The following is a 17,935-nucleotide window of genomic DNA, read 5'->3' as shown; positions in this document are numbered from 1 at the left end:
ATCAACTGTCATGGCCATTGGGTTTCCAAACATCTTCAAAAAGATTTTTCAGCTCTCACAAACAAAAACCACCACAACACATTTTCCCACCTAAGCAGCCTCAACTTTAAACAGCGACTGGAATTTATTTTTGAATTAAATAAAGTCTCGTACATTTCACAGCTATATGGGCCTACATAGTAAGCAAAACAAAGTCTACTCTTTGTCCATGTGCAGAACTACACCACAGCATAGTTCAAGACAGTTTGTCACCAGGAGGGAGGGGATACAGCTGGTAGAGAGAAGAGGGCCAAAGCCAGAGAAAATCCTCCCCAAAAGACTGAGTGTTGAAAAAAAGAAAAAGAAAAAGGTGATGTCCTCAATTTGTGTAGCATCAGGAAGCATTTTCATGCTAATTCCATCCAAAAGGTAGACGTCCACAATTTCAAAAAAAAAAACGTGACAGTCACCAAATTACCATGCTTTAAAGGCAGATACCTGAAGTTCTTTGTAATGAACACATAGAGACTGGATTCATTATATTTTAGAGATACTGTATGGTAAACTTCTTTTTTTTTTTTTTTTGTTCCTCCCCAAAGTCGACATTCAACATTTTGTGATTGAACTTTATAGTTACTGATATTAACATAATCTACTATGGAAATGTCTCTTGATGAACTTCTTCAGCGTGGCATCACATCCTGTAGCTTCACTCTAAACCCATTATTCCAGCTCCTCACCAGATTTAAGATGGCTGTTGCAAACTTAAGACAGCACAGCCTGGGAGTTCTTGACGCCAACCAGGTTGTCTGCACTGACAGACCTCCTCATAGCAGATTTACTCAGGTCCTTGTACTTGTCCTCACACAGTCTGGAGATGGCCTAGAGACAATATGATAAGCACAAAACTATTACTGCCCGAGCAACAGAACATGCCAAGCCACAACACATTTAGTTTATTGGACACTTTCATCTGCCGGAATGGATCTATTCACCTCCAGTTTTTGGGCCCGCTTGTTGCTAAGTGGCTCCAGTGGGAAACTGAGGTTGTTGTCGTCAGCCAGCGAGCGCAGGTCAAAGTAATACTTGGCGTAGACACTGGCTGGGACGTTGATGTTGAACTGGAGCAGCTCCAGGAAGTGACGCTCCATCTCATTCCTGTATAACATGGAGCAAAGCACAGAGTCGGTCAGGGAGATCCAACGTTTTAATGAAAAAAGTTACCAACATTTAGCTGCAACATGTTACAGTTAATTTGATGGATCAAAAGTGGATCACACTCACATGTCCTCCACGGTGATATCTTTGAGGATCTGGCAGTAGTCGACGTTCCACACAGCCTGGTCGTCCCAGACCTTGGAGGCCAGCAGGATGGCACCCAGAACTATGCGTTTCCAGTTACAAGGGCAGATGTCCATCTCAGCGTAAGTCAGCAGCCTTTCTAGGTACACCTGTCACAGAACACAACCATCCGTTCACACACAGGCATTATACAAACATAATAGTGATAGAGATATGAGATTGTGTCTTACCAGAACTTACCAGAGTGACGATGGCGCACTCAGCAGTGAGCTGCGCAGAGCTGAAGAGTGTCCTTATGAAGCGGTATATGAGTTTGTGTTCTGGGTCGACCACAGAGTAGTCATCTGGAACCTTTTCTCGCTGTCGGGCAGAGGATCATCATCATCATCATCATCATCATCATCATCATCATCATCATCATCATCATCATCATCGGTCCATCAGTACGGAGTGAATAGTAAATATTACAGATTTATGTAATCAGACACCTCAACTCACTGATAGAGGGTGCTTCTTCTCATCGAATATGTCAAGAGAGCGGTTTGAATCTCTGCAGGAGAACATTAAATGTGCATATTATTTCATTTTCATCCCATACAAAATGACCATCACTTATCTGTGGGGTTTAATAGAGTCAAAATCTGAAATCTGAGCTAAACAAACACAGATTTGCTAAGTAACTCACTACCTCTTAACACTTAAAGTTTCTACTGAGTTTACATCCTGATGAACTAGCTGGTGCGCTGTGACATTAATTGTGTCGATTAAAAGCCCCTGGAAGTTGTGCCAAAGAGGTTGAAATAACTTTGCTAACTAATTAACCAACTGAATAACTGACTAACTGACTGACTGACAATTGGCCATAAGTAAAAAGTTTCTATGATGCCAATAAAGTTTGAAACTAATCTTTCTAATCTATTTATCTATGGTTTGTTTCCTAACTAACTAACTAACTAACCAACCAACTGACTAACTACTGGCCACCACCAACAACGTCCTATTCTGCCAATACAGTTTCATAAACCAAAATAAAGCCTATTCAATTTACTTACTTCATTTCCTAACTGAAAACCTATGTACAGGACAGAAGGAAAACAGTGAAAAACACCTGTAAGAGGTGAAATTTATGACAATATATCAAACTTTTCCTACCTGTTTTTTATATGATAGTATATGGCCAATGCAACGCTGGAACAGAGAGAAATCGACACAGACAAACAATGAACCACTCCATGTGATTTTTATTCTTTTGCAAACAGGAGCTCCAATAGTGCATTTGTATATCATGTCCTCTTCCTGCATCTGTAGTTTTACCGACTGCTATGTAGATCAAGTGTGTTGCAACTAGTATTTAGGGACAATCGCGCAAACTGAAGGATAAATGTCTCAACTCTTCCCTCGTCACATGACCGCTGCCTCCAGAAGGAAACCGGCAAACTATATATCCAAACTATACCTGTGAAGGTGTTCAGAAGACTGAAGTGAAGTCACTTACCATTTGATGGTGCTCTTGAGGTTAGGTTGGCTGACTGTGCTGTCATCGATGAATATTGTTGAGCAGGAACTGTACTTTTTTGTCAGGAGCCCTGGGGACATCTGGTATAGGAACAATGATAATGTTGAAATGGAAAGAGTGGCAAAAAGGTTTTAGAAATACACACATGACTGGAAAAATGTTATTTTAAATCCCAGACACTGCTGAGTTCAAAGTGAAGGGAGAAATGCTTCAACAACTGATGCGAATGCTGCCTTCATTAAGGCGTTTCTAGCACAAATCCTCACTTACATACTTTAAAAATAGCATTTCTGGGTTTGTTTGTGTTTCTCTCTGATGAGCACAGACTAGAAAAAATCATTGGGGTGAAAAAGAGCCTAAACCGTATCAGGCACATGTAGACCTGTCACTTACATGATTCATGTAGTTGCTTTTCCTTTTCTCACGTACTGAAATGAGGAGAGGAAACTTTGTTAGACTGGGAGATCCAAACGAGAGTTAAAAAAAAATCAAATCATGACATGCTTAAGAGAGAAATACTGATACCGTCTGTCTGCGACTTGTTCAGGAAGAGCGTGCTGGCTCTGGGGTGGTCAGATGGGTTGGCCTCTTGGGCCAGTTCTGTAAGATGCAAGTATGAATTAGTGCTAAACTGCAGGTAAGAGAGGAGAGTGGGAGTCATTGTGCAAATTAACTTAAAAAAAAAGGGGAAAAAAAAGCACACATTAAGGCAAACTCACCATCCGGGAGCTCCCTGTCACTGATGTGCTGCAGGTAGGTCCCAGTGTCTTCACTCACATCCTCTGTGGTGGTGATGGGACACTCCTCCAGCTCCACCTCTCTCCTGTGAATCTTGGGACTCTCTCTAGGAGAGATGCAGCAAGACACCGAACCTCCCATCGTTGACCTACAACAGTCTTGCTACAGCCAGCACCGTTTCCCATACAACTGAGGAGGGATCACCTGCTAGTCTAACTTAACACTGACTGGGCTGCAGGGAGTCTGCAACTTATGCGAAGTGTAATCTAAATCGTTTGAGTGGCAGTTAATTAATGTAAAATCTAAGTAAATCTGAAACTAATTAGATTTGACTTTAGTTTGGTGGGAGCAGGTTTCACATAAAATCTACATTTGAATCTTTAAAGTGATCTAATTTCAGTTTAGTGTATTAAGGACCAGTCAAGCCTGTGTGTTTGGCTACGGAGTGAAAAATCGAGCTTCTGAGTAGGATGGGCTCTATGTAATGACAGCCAACCGGGTATCTGCGGTATGTGCAGGACAGCTGACATATTCATAGCGTGTGCGCAGCATAGAACTGGCGCACATTAATACAAATAACATGCGTGAACTGCATAGTTTTGGACGGTGAGTAACTTATATCAACTCATTTTACGGAACAGAGGCCAACAAGACAAAGTCACAAGCTCCTCTATCTCCCTCCATGGCTAGCCGGCTAACGCTAGCTTCCGCACCTCAATCCATTCCTGGCTTCTTCAACAGCATGGATCAATCCATTTTCACTGCAGTTGGAGTCTCTGTCACAGTTAAAGGCTTTCCTGCCAGACTAACATACAAATTCACTAACTGGAAAAAACTCTGGAGACAACTAAAGAAGCGGAAATATAGCTGAAACTGGAATTTTAAAAAGATAGCCAACGTTAGCTCTCATCTCGTCGCATTTGCAGGAGACACGACTTGGATGTCAAATCCACCACAGCCGTTAAGTTCAGAGGTAACTTCCGGCTATGGCCTAACAAATTAAAAGTCCTTATCGCTGGAACAATCGATAAACACATTTCTCAAACCACACCTGCAGTATAAGACAACAACAGCCACCCTTTAAACCCACAGAAAATATTTAATACTAAAAACAGCTGCAGAAAAATGTCAAAATTGAGAGGATAAAATCACAATTCTGCGGGAAAAAGACAGTATCGAGTGAGTAAGGAGTATCTGATTTCAAAGGAAGAATTGATGAAAGTCTGTATTATATTCCCTGTTTAGAGATTTATTTATTTAATTTGTTCATTTATTATTCTTATTTTATTTTATTTTATTTTTTGCTTATCTTTATAGGTTAAACTTTGATTTAATTTCATCCTTGGTGATCTTTAAATAAAACTGCCTAGTTTCCCGTCAGTTAATTTCTCAGTTTTATTTTGAGTGTAGGAACGCAAACAAAACGGAAACTACATAGTTGCCAGGTATAGTGAACTTCACAGACCTGGTGGCCTTCATCTGCAGCCCCGCCCCCTCCATTACGGAGAAAGCGCAGCCGTTGAGAAAAACCCATGTAGACACGCCCACAACAAAACAAGGTTTTCCCATTGGTCACTTTTAGCAAAGCTGTTAAATGATTGGATTTGGCTGGAATTACAATTTAAGAGTGGGCTGTGAACGTTTTATAATGCATAATACTAAAACAAGTAAAATAAAAGTACAAAGTAGCTAGTTCTGATATGATGAAGCAGAAAAGTGGTTTGATATTTTGGAGAAAATATAAACTTTGGAAGGAATGGAAAGGAAAAAATGGACACTAAAGGAGATAATAAACTCCAGAAGATGGCAGTAATGAATCAGTAAATCAGCCAGCTGCCTTAAAGCCTCGAAGAAGAAGAAGAACCTCACTGCGCATGAGTATAGGTACACTCGGTAATATATAATTACATTGTGTAGTTTCTGTGTATTTCACAGCATGGCTCTCGTTCCGTATGTAGAGAATCCGTTACCTGTGCTTTCCAAACTCCACAATTCATCAGCAGAGTTTTATTTTGCCAACCACAACCTCCGTCTTTCCCAGGACTGGAAAAAGCTTGGGGTTGCAGCAGTTGTGTGGGATGCAGTAAGTGATACATGGGTTGCAACGCATGTTACTACTGTTCATCATTTATTCCTAAGTATTTAATTAAATACATATTATTTCTGTTTTCTAGGCAGTTGTCATGTGCATGTACCTAGAGTTGGGGCAGGTGGAGTTAAAGGGGAAGGTGGCAATTGAATTGGGAGCAGGAACTGGACTGGTGGGGATTGTAGCAGCACTGCTGGGTGAGCGTTTCAACCATTTATAACCATTTCTACTATGTGATAGTGTTGGCAAATGGAAAATACATTTTAAGGTATTAAACATGTACATAAATATGTGTCATTCGCATAATGATTTTCAACTTTCCTAGGTGCAAAAGTCACCATCACTGACAGAGAACCTGCCCTGGACTTCCTCTCTGCCAATGTGAAGGCCAACCTGCCCTCAGATTCCCAGGGTGCAGTGATCGTGTCTGAACTGACCTGGGGTGAGAGACTTGAACTTTACCCGGCTGGGGGGTTCGATCTGGTGCTGGGAGCGGACATCGTTTACTTGGAGGACACATTTGTCCCACTGCTGCAGACTCTGGAGCACCTGTGTTCAGACACCACTGTGGTGTTACTGGCCTGCAAGATCCGCTACGAGCGAGATACAAACTTTTTGATCATGTTCAAGCAGAAGTTCAGAGTTGAAGAGGTCTACTATGAGAAACAAAGGGACATTCATATATATAAAGCTTGGAAACTGCCATCCAGGAGGGATCTGTGACAACTGAGTGCCTTAACTACTCAGTTTTCTTTCATTGACTGCCTTCTTCTTTGGAATAATGTACTGGTTTTGGATAAGACACACACAAAACATTTTAAAATCATCAAAGATTACCAGAAACACATTTATTACCAGCTGCCAAAAATGTAATATTTGAATAGCTCTGACATAATGCACTGAATTATACGAGTTGGTGCTGACATTTAGAAATTGTGAATACAAAATTCATGAAAAGCAACATAAAAAAAGCATACTATGTCATGGCTATACATAATACCTAAAAGAATACAGTATGACATTCCATTATCATGAAAATATCCATTTTGTTCACTGTGTTTTTAATTTGGTCGTACTTTGCAATCCTTTTGCAGGGTGTTTGATAGGTGCAATCGGGTTGTTCTTGGTGAGATTTGATGCTCCACACAACTAAAAACGTCTGATTACAATTAATGTGTGACTATGCCTTGGTAATTAATAAGCAACAAAACACTCAGACACTTTGTGATTAATTACTGGTTAGCAGTGTTACTTTCAAGTAAAATCTTAGAGGCATCTCACCTTGCAGCCGCAGGCTTTGCCTGTTAGTGCTGCATGAGACTTTCCTGTCAAATCATGTGAAATGTAGTAGGATTGTATATGCAAGGAAAGTGCGCATGCCACTTTGTAATCCTGTAAACAGAATTTGGAGACAGCCTCTTCTGCTGATGCCTTAACAGCTGTGGGCCCCTCTTCATAGAGGCGACCTGGTATTTCAGATTCTTATTTGCAGTTACCAACCTCCAACTGCAGAATATTTATTCTCTCCACTGAAACAGACTTAATTTAGGCTTTCCCAATAAAAAAGGTGAAGATATTACATATTCAAAGACAATAAAATACACAAACATACCAGGCAATCCCTGATTCCAGTAAAGGGACGTGTCTCCAAAATTTGTTTATAAATATGCAGATATTCATCCATTGCATAACACGTAAGGCTCTTTTTTTTGGTTTTGCAGGAATTAATAAAACAAACTTTAAAAAATGAACTGACAGAATACAAAAATATGGATGAAACAAAAAATTTTTAAAAAACACAAACACTTTTAGCCCAAACACTGTAGGTTAACCCTCTTTTGTTTGTATTATATACTCTGGTGCATGAGCAAAGCTCATTTCTGTTTTATTCTCATTTTTTTCAATTACTGGAGGCGTATTATTCCATAACAGGACCTTGTTAACTCCCACTGTGAATCATTTAAACTGTTTAAACTCATCTGACCTTTTTATAACTCTGGGGATGTTTTTGTGAAGAAAGGGAAAAAATCTAAATTAATGAACCTCAGTAATATGTTTGGGAACATGCATCACAGAGCCCTAAAACAATTTAAGAGATTGGTAAATCACAAATGTTCCATAAATGTGGGATTTTTTTCTTGAGGTCTTCATTACTGTGTCTTTAAAGCTAAAAAAGCTAAAAAGATAGGATGTTTTAAAATTTGAACACCCATAGTTTCCCAATTCACTGCTATCCAAGTTCTACAGTCTCTTCACCTTGTTTGTTAGAGCTGCAATTACCATGAACGCAATTTTACAACCTTACTTAATGGTTAGCTTTTTTGTTCATGTTGTATCAAGGCAAGAAAATTAAAGTTAACAAAAAGTAAATGGCATTTTCAGAGCAGATAATCTAGTACATAAACCAAAACACAGCTCAAAGATAAAAAATATCCATGACACAGCCCATCTACAGTTCAAAGCATTAGTAAGTAACAGATGTTAATGCAAGAGCTCGGTTACGATAACAAACGCTGCACACAAAGGTAACCTCTCAAGATGATCCAAGTGTCACAGGGAGATTAAACTGTAAAAAGTTCCGTCGTTAGTGGTGATAGAAACGGAGCAGATCCCCGTTGCTGGTGATGTTGCCCAGTTTGTCCAGGCACCAGTGACTGGAATGCTTCCCTTTGGTGGTGCAAAACAAAAACAGCCTCAATGTCTGTTCTGCCACTTCACCACAAGGACCCTGTATCGTTGCAGTCTCCACCACATCCGTTCTTCTTTACACTGCCTCACCCTTTTTATGGGAAACTGATGGGAACAGAATTAGGATGTAAAATTGGTGAAGTGGGAGGGGAAGTGTTTTTATTCTATTCCTGTTGAGTCACTTTACAGATTTTCAGCAGTCTTTAAAAAGAAAGCAAAAGAGTAGAAAAGGGGGAGTAGAATCCATACGCATGGCTCTGTGCTGAGTCTCTGTACAACGGGACAGACGGGCACCTGTCGAGCCACTGGCAGACGTTGGTGGCGTTTCTACTCAGATTTGTGGCAGTACAAGTCTTTGAGAGCTTTGAGTTCCTCAATGAGGGTTTTGTTCTGGTTCTCCAGCACAGCCACGCGGTTCTCCAGACATTTGACGTACTCCTTCTTCTTTCTACGACATTCACGGGCTGCCTCTCTGTGTGACATAAAGACCATGTATGAGTGTGTGTCTGTAGATAAGATTATGTAGCTGAGAATCATTTAAACAAAAACAACATCACAGTGTCACATATCCCCGAATGAATTCCATTATTTATTAAATGGGAAAAAATGGTTTAAAGGTTAATTTTTAGACATTAACCGTATTAGTGGTATCAGAGATAATGAAATCAGACTCACAACACCAAACCATCAACAATAAACCTTATAATACACATACCTGTTTTTCATAAGCCGGACCTCCCTTTTACGTGTGACCTCCTCTGTGGCTCCTGCTGTGCCCAATGCAGGCGAAGTCGCCATGACCACCCCAGGAGTGATAGTGCTGGTGGGGGCTGTGCGGATCTGATAGGCTTGGACATCACCAGAGGCAGCTGACAGACAAAGACAGTGATTTTTACAAAAGAGATTCAAAAATTCAAACAAATTCACATGACACAGTTTGATGTTTTCCTGTTGTGACTGATATAGTTTCATGTTTCAAACTGCATTGCAGAACTCATTCATTATCATGAATTATTTCCCCACCTTGTACAACCACTTGGTTGCTGGGCACCAGAATTTGCTGCCCGTCGCTGGTCTGAGCGTACTGCAGGATGGTGGCACCAGGCTGGGCTGCAGCAGCGTTGGCCATGGTCAGTGTCTGCAGGCCCTGCACTCCATCTGTGCCGTTATTGGCCAGCTGGATGGCCCCACCCTGGGTAATGGCAACTACAGAGGGACATTGGAACATGTTAAAATTAACCGAATTGATGCTCTGCAAATCCAGTGCACCAAACAAGAAAATTGCAGGACAAGATGGCAACAGCAACACAAATCCAAGCCTCAAAATGTTCTTTGGTAAACATGTGATGTCACTGACTCGGCATATGACTTCTATACTGAACAGCTTAAACAACTATGACAATGACCAACTCATTCTCTATTTGTTAAACTGTCTCCATGTGGGAAATCATCATCATCAGGCATCTCTGTGCACATCAAACAATGTGTCAATTGATGTCTCTTATCGAACATGGGCTTAATGTGTGTACAAGACAAACTCATCCTCATGTCACACAGTATTCCAGGCCAACAGCTCAATGCTCACACAATGCCAATCAGAATTTGTTTCAATGGCATTGGCAAAGGGGTGTTACCAGATAAAAATCCTTGGTGTAATATAAAAAAATTACAATACTGACTCAGTATTATACCATATCTGATTATCAAGACTTTGTTTTCAACTCACCGTAAATTCAATTTGTCTCAGCACAAAGCACATCAGAATTTCAATGATAAAGTGGTGTTATTAGATAGCAGGAATTTCTGAAAATTCTACACGTTTCAACAAAAAACAGTAGTTTCCTGTATCACAATCCAAAGTACTTACTGTACTGGCCACTGCTGGTCTGATAGATGGGAGTGGGCATGGTGACTGTGGTGATGGCAGGGGCTGAGTCATCCTCTGACTTCTCTTCCTCAATTCGAGGCACTGCTGGAGCATCTGATGATAAGTCATTCAGAATCTTCCTGTAAATGGAAGCAGAAAAATCTCAGCAAACTCTTTCAATATCAAAAACAACCCCTCACTCATTTACAATGAAACAGCAGGCTTTTACAGAGGAAAAGAGTTTGCAAGTTAAGCTTTTAGCTCAAAAGTGACAATAGTTCATAAAAATAGAAGAGTGTCAGTCATTCTCTTCCAAACACAAAACTGATTCACATCTTTGTTGATAACATGCCACACAGACCTGTAAGAAGGTCGTCTGGATAGGATCTCTCTTCTCTTCTGAGAATCTGTCACACTGTCAACAGACTCCTGAGAGTCCTCACTCTCAGCAACGGTGGAAATCTGCAAGTTAACAAAAATTACAATACTTTCATTTCAACATCTGACTCAAAAAAAAAAAAAAAAATCAATTGCATACAACATCTTAATAAGAATTGACAAGGAGTGTTTCATTGTGAATATGTAACAAAAAGGTAATTATTAAGAAAATAGAATTAAATGATTGAAGAAACAAATTAATATCTTTAATTCTTAAAAATTCTAAATCAGACATGTCAGTATTAAGTTATTATAATTTGCTTAATTAATGTTTTTTTGTGCTGCCATAAAACAATAACAGACAGAAAAGTTGTTTTTCCTCCTCTCACCTGTACTGTCTGGACTTGTGGGGACTGGATGACAGAGGGCTGTGCAGCTTGGATCACACCGTGCACTTGGACTGTCTGACCGTTGGGTAACTGCACAAGGGTGACTGTGGGACTACTGGACGTCACCTGGCCTGCAGCTATGGACGCCTGCAACCACAGACCACATAAATTCTGTCTATATTCAAAGTTACAAAGAGTTCTGAGCAGCAGCCCCCACTCTTTGTTTCAGTACTTCAGATACTACTTCAGATAGTAATTATGCAACTTACATTGTAACATGGAAATTTAAAGTGACTATAAGGTTTACCTGGGCCAGGGTGATCTGCTGGGCCTCAGATTCTGAGACAGCTGTTTCACCACTTTGCTGTGTGTCTGCACCAGCCTCCATGGTCATTTAAAATCTGCAGAAAGGATGATGCTGTTTATTTGTATATGTATCATGATGCTTAAAATAGAACTAATCAACAAAAACAGTGATAAAGTGGTCTATGCTGAACAGGAAACACTGGTATTTTGCCTTATCCACAACTTTAGAGCTTGTTGATGTCCTAAAAGAGGGTGTGGCTTAGCTTAACATGCTAGCATACAATTCATTTAACACATCATAAACGAGTTTCAACAAGGGGGTTTCTTTTCAAACTGCAATCATTGAAAAGCATACAGCACTCGCGATATTTAAGACTTGACAACATAACGATAAAGACTTAAAATATGCTGTTACAATCTTTTAAAAACCAAAGGCTAAAGCTAACTCCTTACTATTTTTGGTAATTACCAACTTGAAGTTAGCATGTAGCATGCTAACAAGCTAATAGCAATACACTGAATTTTAGCACAGCTAGCAGTAACATTTATTAAGGTTCTATTTCAACTCCCTTTTATTTTCAGTGTTTAACAGCTCGTGTCGCAGCTTGGCACGTTACTGTAAGATTCAACAGTGGTACAGGCTAATGTAGCATTAGCTAACATTAATAACGGTGGGTTGCTAGCTGTGAGGCTTTATGGAGGGAAATGTCTGCATGCATTGTATGCCAGTTTGTTTCAAACTAGGGCACCCCACTTTCACTAGCGAGTTTGTTGCCTCAATTATTGTTTAGCACAATGTTGACATTTATTAGCTGTACACTGCTAATTGCTTCTCTAACTTATTTCCAGGCTGTTTATTAAAAGGAAAAAAAGATTCAAGCCCACTCCCATATTAATACCTATGTCTCAGCTGTGTCGAGAGCCAGCGAGCCTTGCAGAGACTGACTCATTTTGTGAGCCTCTGCAACACCGCCGCCATGATCTCTTTGTTGGCTTTGTGCGGATATTAGGCGCAAATAACTTCTCTGGGCAGCCATCTATCTGTTTAGCAAACATCGGATGCGTATCCTCTTACCAACACAGACTCGCTTCGTCACTCCCGGGTCTACGGAGCTCCACTTTTATTCAGACCGACACGTAAGAGACCGCGTCAGGCTACACCTCCGTCGCGTCACCGAGAACAACAACACTGAGAGGAGGACGAGGGAGACGACGACAGCGAAAATCATCTCTATCGACAGGAGTCGAGCGAGCACGGAGAGGGCCGGAAAGTCACGAAGCCTGGCGAGGAAACGTGGTAAAAACCACGGACATAGCCGAGGAATTGATTCATGATAGCTTCGAACTTATGTGAGCATGCGCCGAGTTGTGTAATTAGAAATCATCTATCTATCTATCTATCTATCTATCTATCTATCTATCTATCTATCTATCTATCTATCTATCTATGTACTAATATGCATGCAGCGTTTACGTTTTCGTTTTGTTTTTTTTGCATTTTTAAGATATCACTATTATCTTATAATGATTTCATAATCTTCTAAATCAGATATTAGTTTTGACTTATAAAACAATTAAATTTTCAGTAAATATGGCACATTGCTGAGAGTGTTTTGAAATTCATGGGCTGCATGGCTTATGTGGTCCACATGGTGGCAGCAAAATCCCTCTTTATTTCTTCCCTTCACTGACAATGTCCCATCATGTTATGTTTTGGCACATGTTTCTTTTATCCCAGCCTGATATGATCAGTTATCCATGAATTAGATTAGTCTTAACTGTGATACTGGCTTTGTACTGTCAAAAAAGATTGTGATTTTAATGAGAAACCAGTGGACTCTGGCTGTTTATTACTTATTGTATACTATTTACGGTCCTCGTGATTCACATAACATTTTCTTCTCCTTGGTTGTCGACTCCAGCCATAAAATGCACTCATTAACTCTGTCACTCAGCGTGCGAGGGCTGGTGCAGTAGGAGTGAAATGGGTTCAAGCTGTGGCAGCTGGTCAAAATCCTGTGGGGAAAATGAGACTTCAGACCAATTTATGACCATCATCTCTATGTGCGAGGTCATTCCGGAGGCCTCTTAATACACACACATATACACACACAGATGTCAAACATACCCATCTTCACCTATCGAGTGATTGACTGCACCAATGCGGCAAACATATTCACTGCTGACCCAACCAATCTTGTGTCCTTTACTATAAAATCTGTCTGAATAATATCCTGCAACAAAAGTCTTATTTTGCACTTTTCTATTCAAAGTGAACCACCAAAATTTAACTGTGCAGTCGCCTATTTATCCTCTAAACCTCTCATAGCAAATATAATAAATGTTTGTCACAGAGCAGCCTTTGTATTCGCTCCTGAGTCCATGTCAGTGACTTGATTCATTGATTTCCCTTAATAATGATCACCAGCGAGCCTTAGCCTTAGCAAACCATAATTAGCCTGCCTCAATACATGAGAGGAGAGGTTTCATCAGTTGCTATGCTTCACTTAGCAAGCTGTGCACGTTCAAATTATTGCAGTGTTTCTGGGAAAATTAGTCTACAATTTGTATGCCTGTTGTTCATATTTTGTCAATTTCTCATCGTTTTGTACATTCATAAACAAAATATACTGGAAAAGGAAAAAGTTATGCACTCATTTCTATTCCCCAGGCATATTTATATCACACTTGCACATAATGTGTTTTTCATTATTATAGACTAATAACCAGCGTATGCTCACATCTAGTGAATTTTTGGCATTTTAGCTAAAAAAAACAATTAATCCATTGTTTAAATAATTGCCGATCAACTAATTTTCTCAGCTTTCTTTCTGTCACTGAAAATTAGAGTCTTTTAAATGCTACTGTTGAAAACAAATGAACCCACAAACTTAATTAGAATATCTTTGCATTATTCACTTTTCTGTGAATTTTTTGAGTGTACAGCAACGCGGTCAGTGTGATTAAAGCCAACTAATGCTGGTGAGTTCTTGCGCAGAATGTCTGATTACAGAGCGCTCTGCAGCAAGCCCACCACCGCAACGACCCTGGCTGCAAATCACTGCTGAAACACCCACAAACAGCAGAGAAAAATGATGCCACAGACGTCCAAAATGGTGTAGGAGGAGGAGGATAGGAGTTTAATCTTCAGAATATGAAGGAAAGACCTGACTCCAATCCATAGCCCTTTCCTCTCTCCCTAAACCCAGCTGTCAAAGCCCCTGGCTTAACACAAGCCTCCAAAACCCCATCGACAGCAAACCCTATGACACTTTCTATTTCCCCAATTTTTCCATCTCGTCTTCTTTCTGTTTCACTTTATTTGTCCTGCTTTCCTTTTTTTTTTTTTTTGGACGTTTTTTTTTTTTTAATTGACCCAGTCGTATGAAAAATCATGACCCTATCCAAATCACAGCCTGAGGCGTTGTATGTAACAAGCACACCTCGGCGTCAGGCATGTCTTATCCACATGGCATTTTAATATTGAGTGCATTAATAACATGCCTGATATATTCTGTCAACATTGTCGTCGAATTTTAAATGCAGTCCTCAATCAAACCGAGTGGAAATATCATACCTGCCAGTCAAGCAGGGCATTGTGGGAGATATCTGCTCATATGGGCATGCATGAGGCCATGTGGCACAGAGAGAGAGAGAGGCTGAATATGAATACGGGGGGGGGGGGGGGGCGCATGCAGTGAATTTGAATACCACTGACCTTATATGCATGCTTTTCATCGTAGGTTGAATTACCTGAATCGCATATGAACCAATGCACCTGGCTGGGGTTGCCATGGATACTGGGCCCCACAGTCTGTCTCTCTCTCTCTCTCTCTTCTTCTCTCTCTATGATACACGCACACACACGCAAGCAAGGTTCTCAAATCTGAAGATGTGAGTTTCAGAGATATCCAGTAAAATATTTTTGCCGCCGAGGTGCAGTATCAAGCTGCAGCTGCAAGGCAGGAATGTTATCTAACACACAGATTGTGCTGACCCAGACCTCTTGCTAATCTAGGCTGCAGGCAACACCGTGTATTGGGCGATCTCAATCAATCCGTCAAGGTGTCAGCTCCTCCCTCCTTCTCTATCTTTTCCTCCTGCAAGAATTGTTTTGCCCATTTCCCTCCCCCCTGCTTCTTCGATATAACCATCCTCTCTCTCTTTAAGGCTATGCACAGATTCTTTCAAGTCTGTCTTAATACAATACTCACATGACCATGAAAAGTACAACAGTACATCTAAACGCAGGTGCCAGGACAAAATGCCCACTTCATTTTAATAGGCATGCGCAGATCTGCTATTGGCTGAGATGTGAACGATCCACTTTAAATCCGGTTTCTTTGTCTGCGTCATCGCAAAAATGACTACATTCATTCAGGCGCCACACAAAATGTTTGTCACAGCACAGCAAAAACAAATTCTTTTAGTTCCACGCAGTGTTAAAAAAAAGGGTTAGGGATATCCTGATCTGAGGTATCAGAATCAGTATCTAGAGGAAAAAAAAAGGTGGATTGGTGCATTCCTAAATTTGACTTGGCCTTGTTCAGCGCTGCATGAAAAAAAAACAAAAAAAAAACACCAATGGAAATCACATATTTCATTCTGCTGAAGCTTAGGCTCCACTTTGCAATAAGTTTAGCATAGAACAAGGACTATAGATTTTGTCACTCATCTTTTACAGTGGAGTTAAATTAGTCAACACCTCATAAGGCATGTGAACATTGTATTTAGAAAGACTTCTAAACCTCTGTTTTATGACTGAAGCTTTGATCCCACAAGGCATGTCCTGAAATAATCATATTTCGTCATACTCTTCAATCATCATATTCCTTTATGTAGCCGCTGGGTTTTCTTTCCAACAAATATCAAATACAACTAACAAATACAAATAACATCTCATTCAGAAGCGCCTTACTGATGCTACAAACATGGCAGTGAAGGTTTCCAATTTCACTTTTTCATTTTAAGCACCATCTTGTTGCTCTCTGTTCAATTTTTTTTATACTACTGCAGCATCTGTAATTTTCCTCTTTGATTGCCGTGAGTTTGAAGCTGGTCTCCGGTGTTTCTTTATTGGTGTGTGTTTGGTTTGACACAGCTAGGCGAGCCCTTTCCACACCGCACTGTGTTTGTCAAAGCAATTTGATTTCCAGCTTCTGCCATCTCTTCTCGTGAGTAAACCAGAGGTGCAGACCGATACTAGAATCTGTCCTCGAATTAAGGTTCTGTGGAGGGAGATAACTGTTCAGTTGGGTATTCATGCCTGAGGTGAAACATGTAGTCCAAACCCTCCAAGAATTATTTGATGGACATGGAGGTTCTGCCCCGATGAGCATAACATTTTCATAATACTGTGTGATTTTGCACGGAAAAAAATTAAAATAACATGTTAAAATACTAATAAATTGTTCAAGAGTGATATCAGACTGGTATCTTGTAAGTCTCATTCTTATGTATCAACATTGGTTCAATATTAAAATATTTGATGCAAAATATTAAAGAAAACAAACATTCTGACACTTTAAGTACAGAAGTGCATTTTTCATATTTCAGCTTTTGATCTTTTTCAGCTTCTCAACTGAAAATCGACACTCAATCCCCCCTGTTGTCTTTTTTCTTTTTGCGGGCAAGACACACACACACACATACACACACACACACACACACACACACACACAATGGGTTACGTGCTATAGTGTGTTTGCGAGTGTGTGTGTGTGTGTGTGTGCGTGCGTGCGCGTGCATGTGCATGCGTGTGCATTCGTGTGCGTGTGTGTGTGTGGACTTGCCGCAGTGCTCAGTCCCGTCATAACATGTCATTCTGGACACTATTACTCCCAACAGAGGCAGACACTGCGGCTCAGTGACTCAGAGCGTAAGGTCATCTGTCAAACAGAGAAGGCAAGTGTATGTTTGTGTGTGTCTATGCAGAATGAGAATGTGTGTGTGTGTGTGTGTGTGTGTGTGCCTGTAGATCTCCTCCATCTAGGCTTGACTTGTGATTGTATTTGGTGCATGTTGTTTTTTTTGTTTTTTTTTGTGTGTGTTTTTACAACTTAAATAGATTTCTAATTGAACTGCGTGTGTGTATGTGTGTTGAGAGAGATTTATACAAAGAGCATGGGAAGCTGTCATTCACACAGGCAGATCCCCATTACCTTACAAACCCTGCTCTCATCCCTCACCTCCTCTTGCTGCCGAGTTCAAAGGTTGCCATGGCTACCGGCGTCCCAGTGGGAACACAATGCGCTCTGCCCTGGAGCCATTGGAGCAAGCGTGCTCGGCAGGTGGGGAGGATACGTTGACCTCTGACCTGTCAAGGTCTTACCATTGAAGAACAGGAGTCGGTGGGGGTGGGGGGTGGTTAGAGGAACAGGGCTGCACCGGGTTGTAAATTCAACTGATCCTCACTGAGAGGAGGCACAGGGCTGTGGGCGGAGTGGCCTTATAGCTTCTGAGCCCAGCGACTCGTGCCGGCTGCCTCCTGGATTTCAGAGGGCCCTGGGCGAGAGAGATAGCCGCCCTCTAATCCTCCGAGTCTCTCTTACCTTCCCTCCTCCGTGTTTCTCAGATAGTGCATCTTTTGTGTCAGATCTTTGCAGCTGTCACCGCTGCTGCTTGTAAGGATGATGCTGGCTTTGTGTGTGTGTGTGTGTGTGTGTGTGTGTGTGTGTGTGTGT

The 17,935-nt window shown here is 40.8% G+C and overlaps 3 protein-coding genes across 5 annotated transcripts; 1 reads left to right on the top strand and 2 right to left on the bottom strand.

Moving 5' to 3' along the window:
- Positions 1-540: 540 nt before the first annotated feature.
- Positions 541-3,699, bottom strand: LOC111233616 (cyclin-Y-like protein 1). Its single transcript, XM_022761476.1, has 10 exons — positions 3,517-3,699; positions 3,323-3,397; positions 3,191-3,225; positions 2,777-2,877; positions 2,434-2,469; positions 1,780-1,831; positions 1,522-1,641; positions 1,264-1,430; positions 975-1,137; positions 541-861 (listed from the first exon to the last, which is right to left on the bottom strand). Exons 1-10 carry the CDS (start codon positions 3,674-3,676, stop codon positions 745-747), a joined length of 1,026 nt encoding a protein of 341 aa, XP_022617197.1. The 5' UTR covers positions 3,677-3,699; the 3' UTR covers positions 541-744.
- Positions 3,700-4,059: 360 nt separating this feature from the next.
- On the top strand, positions 4,060-7,375 carry mettl21a (methyltransferase like 21A). 2 transcript variants are annotated; one of them, XM_022761515.1, is made up of 4 exons: positions 4,060-4,141; positions 5,471-5,618; positions 5,710-5,821; positions 5,959-7,375. In XM_022761515.1, exons 1-4 carry the CDS (start codon positions 4,116-4,118, stop codon positions 6,345-6,347), a joined length of 675 nt encoding a protein of 224 aa, XP_022617236.1. In that variant the 5' UTR covers positions 4,060-4,115; the 3' UTR covers positions 6,348-7,375. The 2 variants fall into 2 exon arrangements, with proteins under 2 accessions (XP_022617236.1, XP_022617228.1); XM_022761507.1 differs by having other exon boundaries at positions 5,950-7,375.
- LOC111233626 (cyclic AMP-responsive element-binding protein 1) lies at positions 6,372-12,425 on the bottom strand. 2 transcript variants are annotated; one of them, XM_022761488.1, is made up of 8 exons: positions 12,328-12,425; positions 11,254-11,347; positions 10,947-11,093; positions 10,541-10,641; positions 10,180-10,319; positions 9,336-9,518; positions 9,028-9,181; positions 6,372-8,784 (listed from the first exon to the last, which is right to left on the bottom strand). In XM_022761488.1, exons 2-8 carry the CDS (start codon positions 11,338-11,340, stop codon positions 8,640-8,642), a joined length of 957 nt encoding a protein of 318 aa, XP_022617209.1. In that variant the 5' UTR covers positions 11,341-11,347; positions 12,328-12,425; the 3' UTR covers positions 6,372-8,639. The 2 variants fall into 2 exon arrangements, with proteins under 2 accessions (XP_022617209.1, XP_022617216.1); XM_022761495.1 differs by lacking the exon at positions 12,328-12,425 and adding an exon at positions 12,152-12,320.
- Between the last annotated feature and the right edge of the window lie 5,510 nt (positions 12,426-17,935).

The sequence above is a fragment of the Seriola dumerili genome, unplaced genomic scaffold (genome assembly GCF_002260705.1).
Source record: "Seriola dumerili isolate Sdu_G_001 unplaced genomic scaffold, Sdu_1.0 BDQW01000019.1, whole genome shotgun sequence".
NCBI classification, from domain to species: domain Eukaryota; kingdom Metazoa; phylum Chordata; class Actinopteri; order Carangiformes; family Carangidae; genus Seriola; species Seriola dumerili.
Note: the sequence above shows the minus strand (reverse complement) of the source record. Positions and strands in the feature narration are given on the sequence as shown.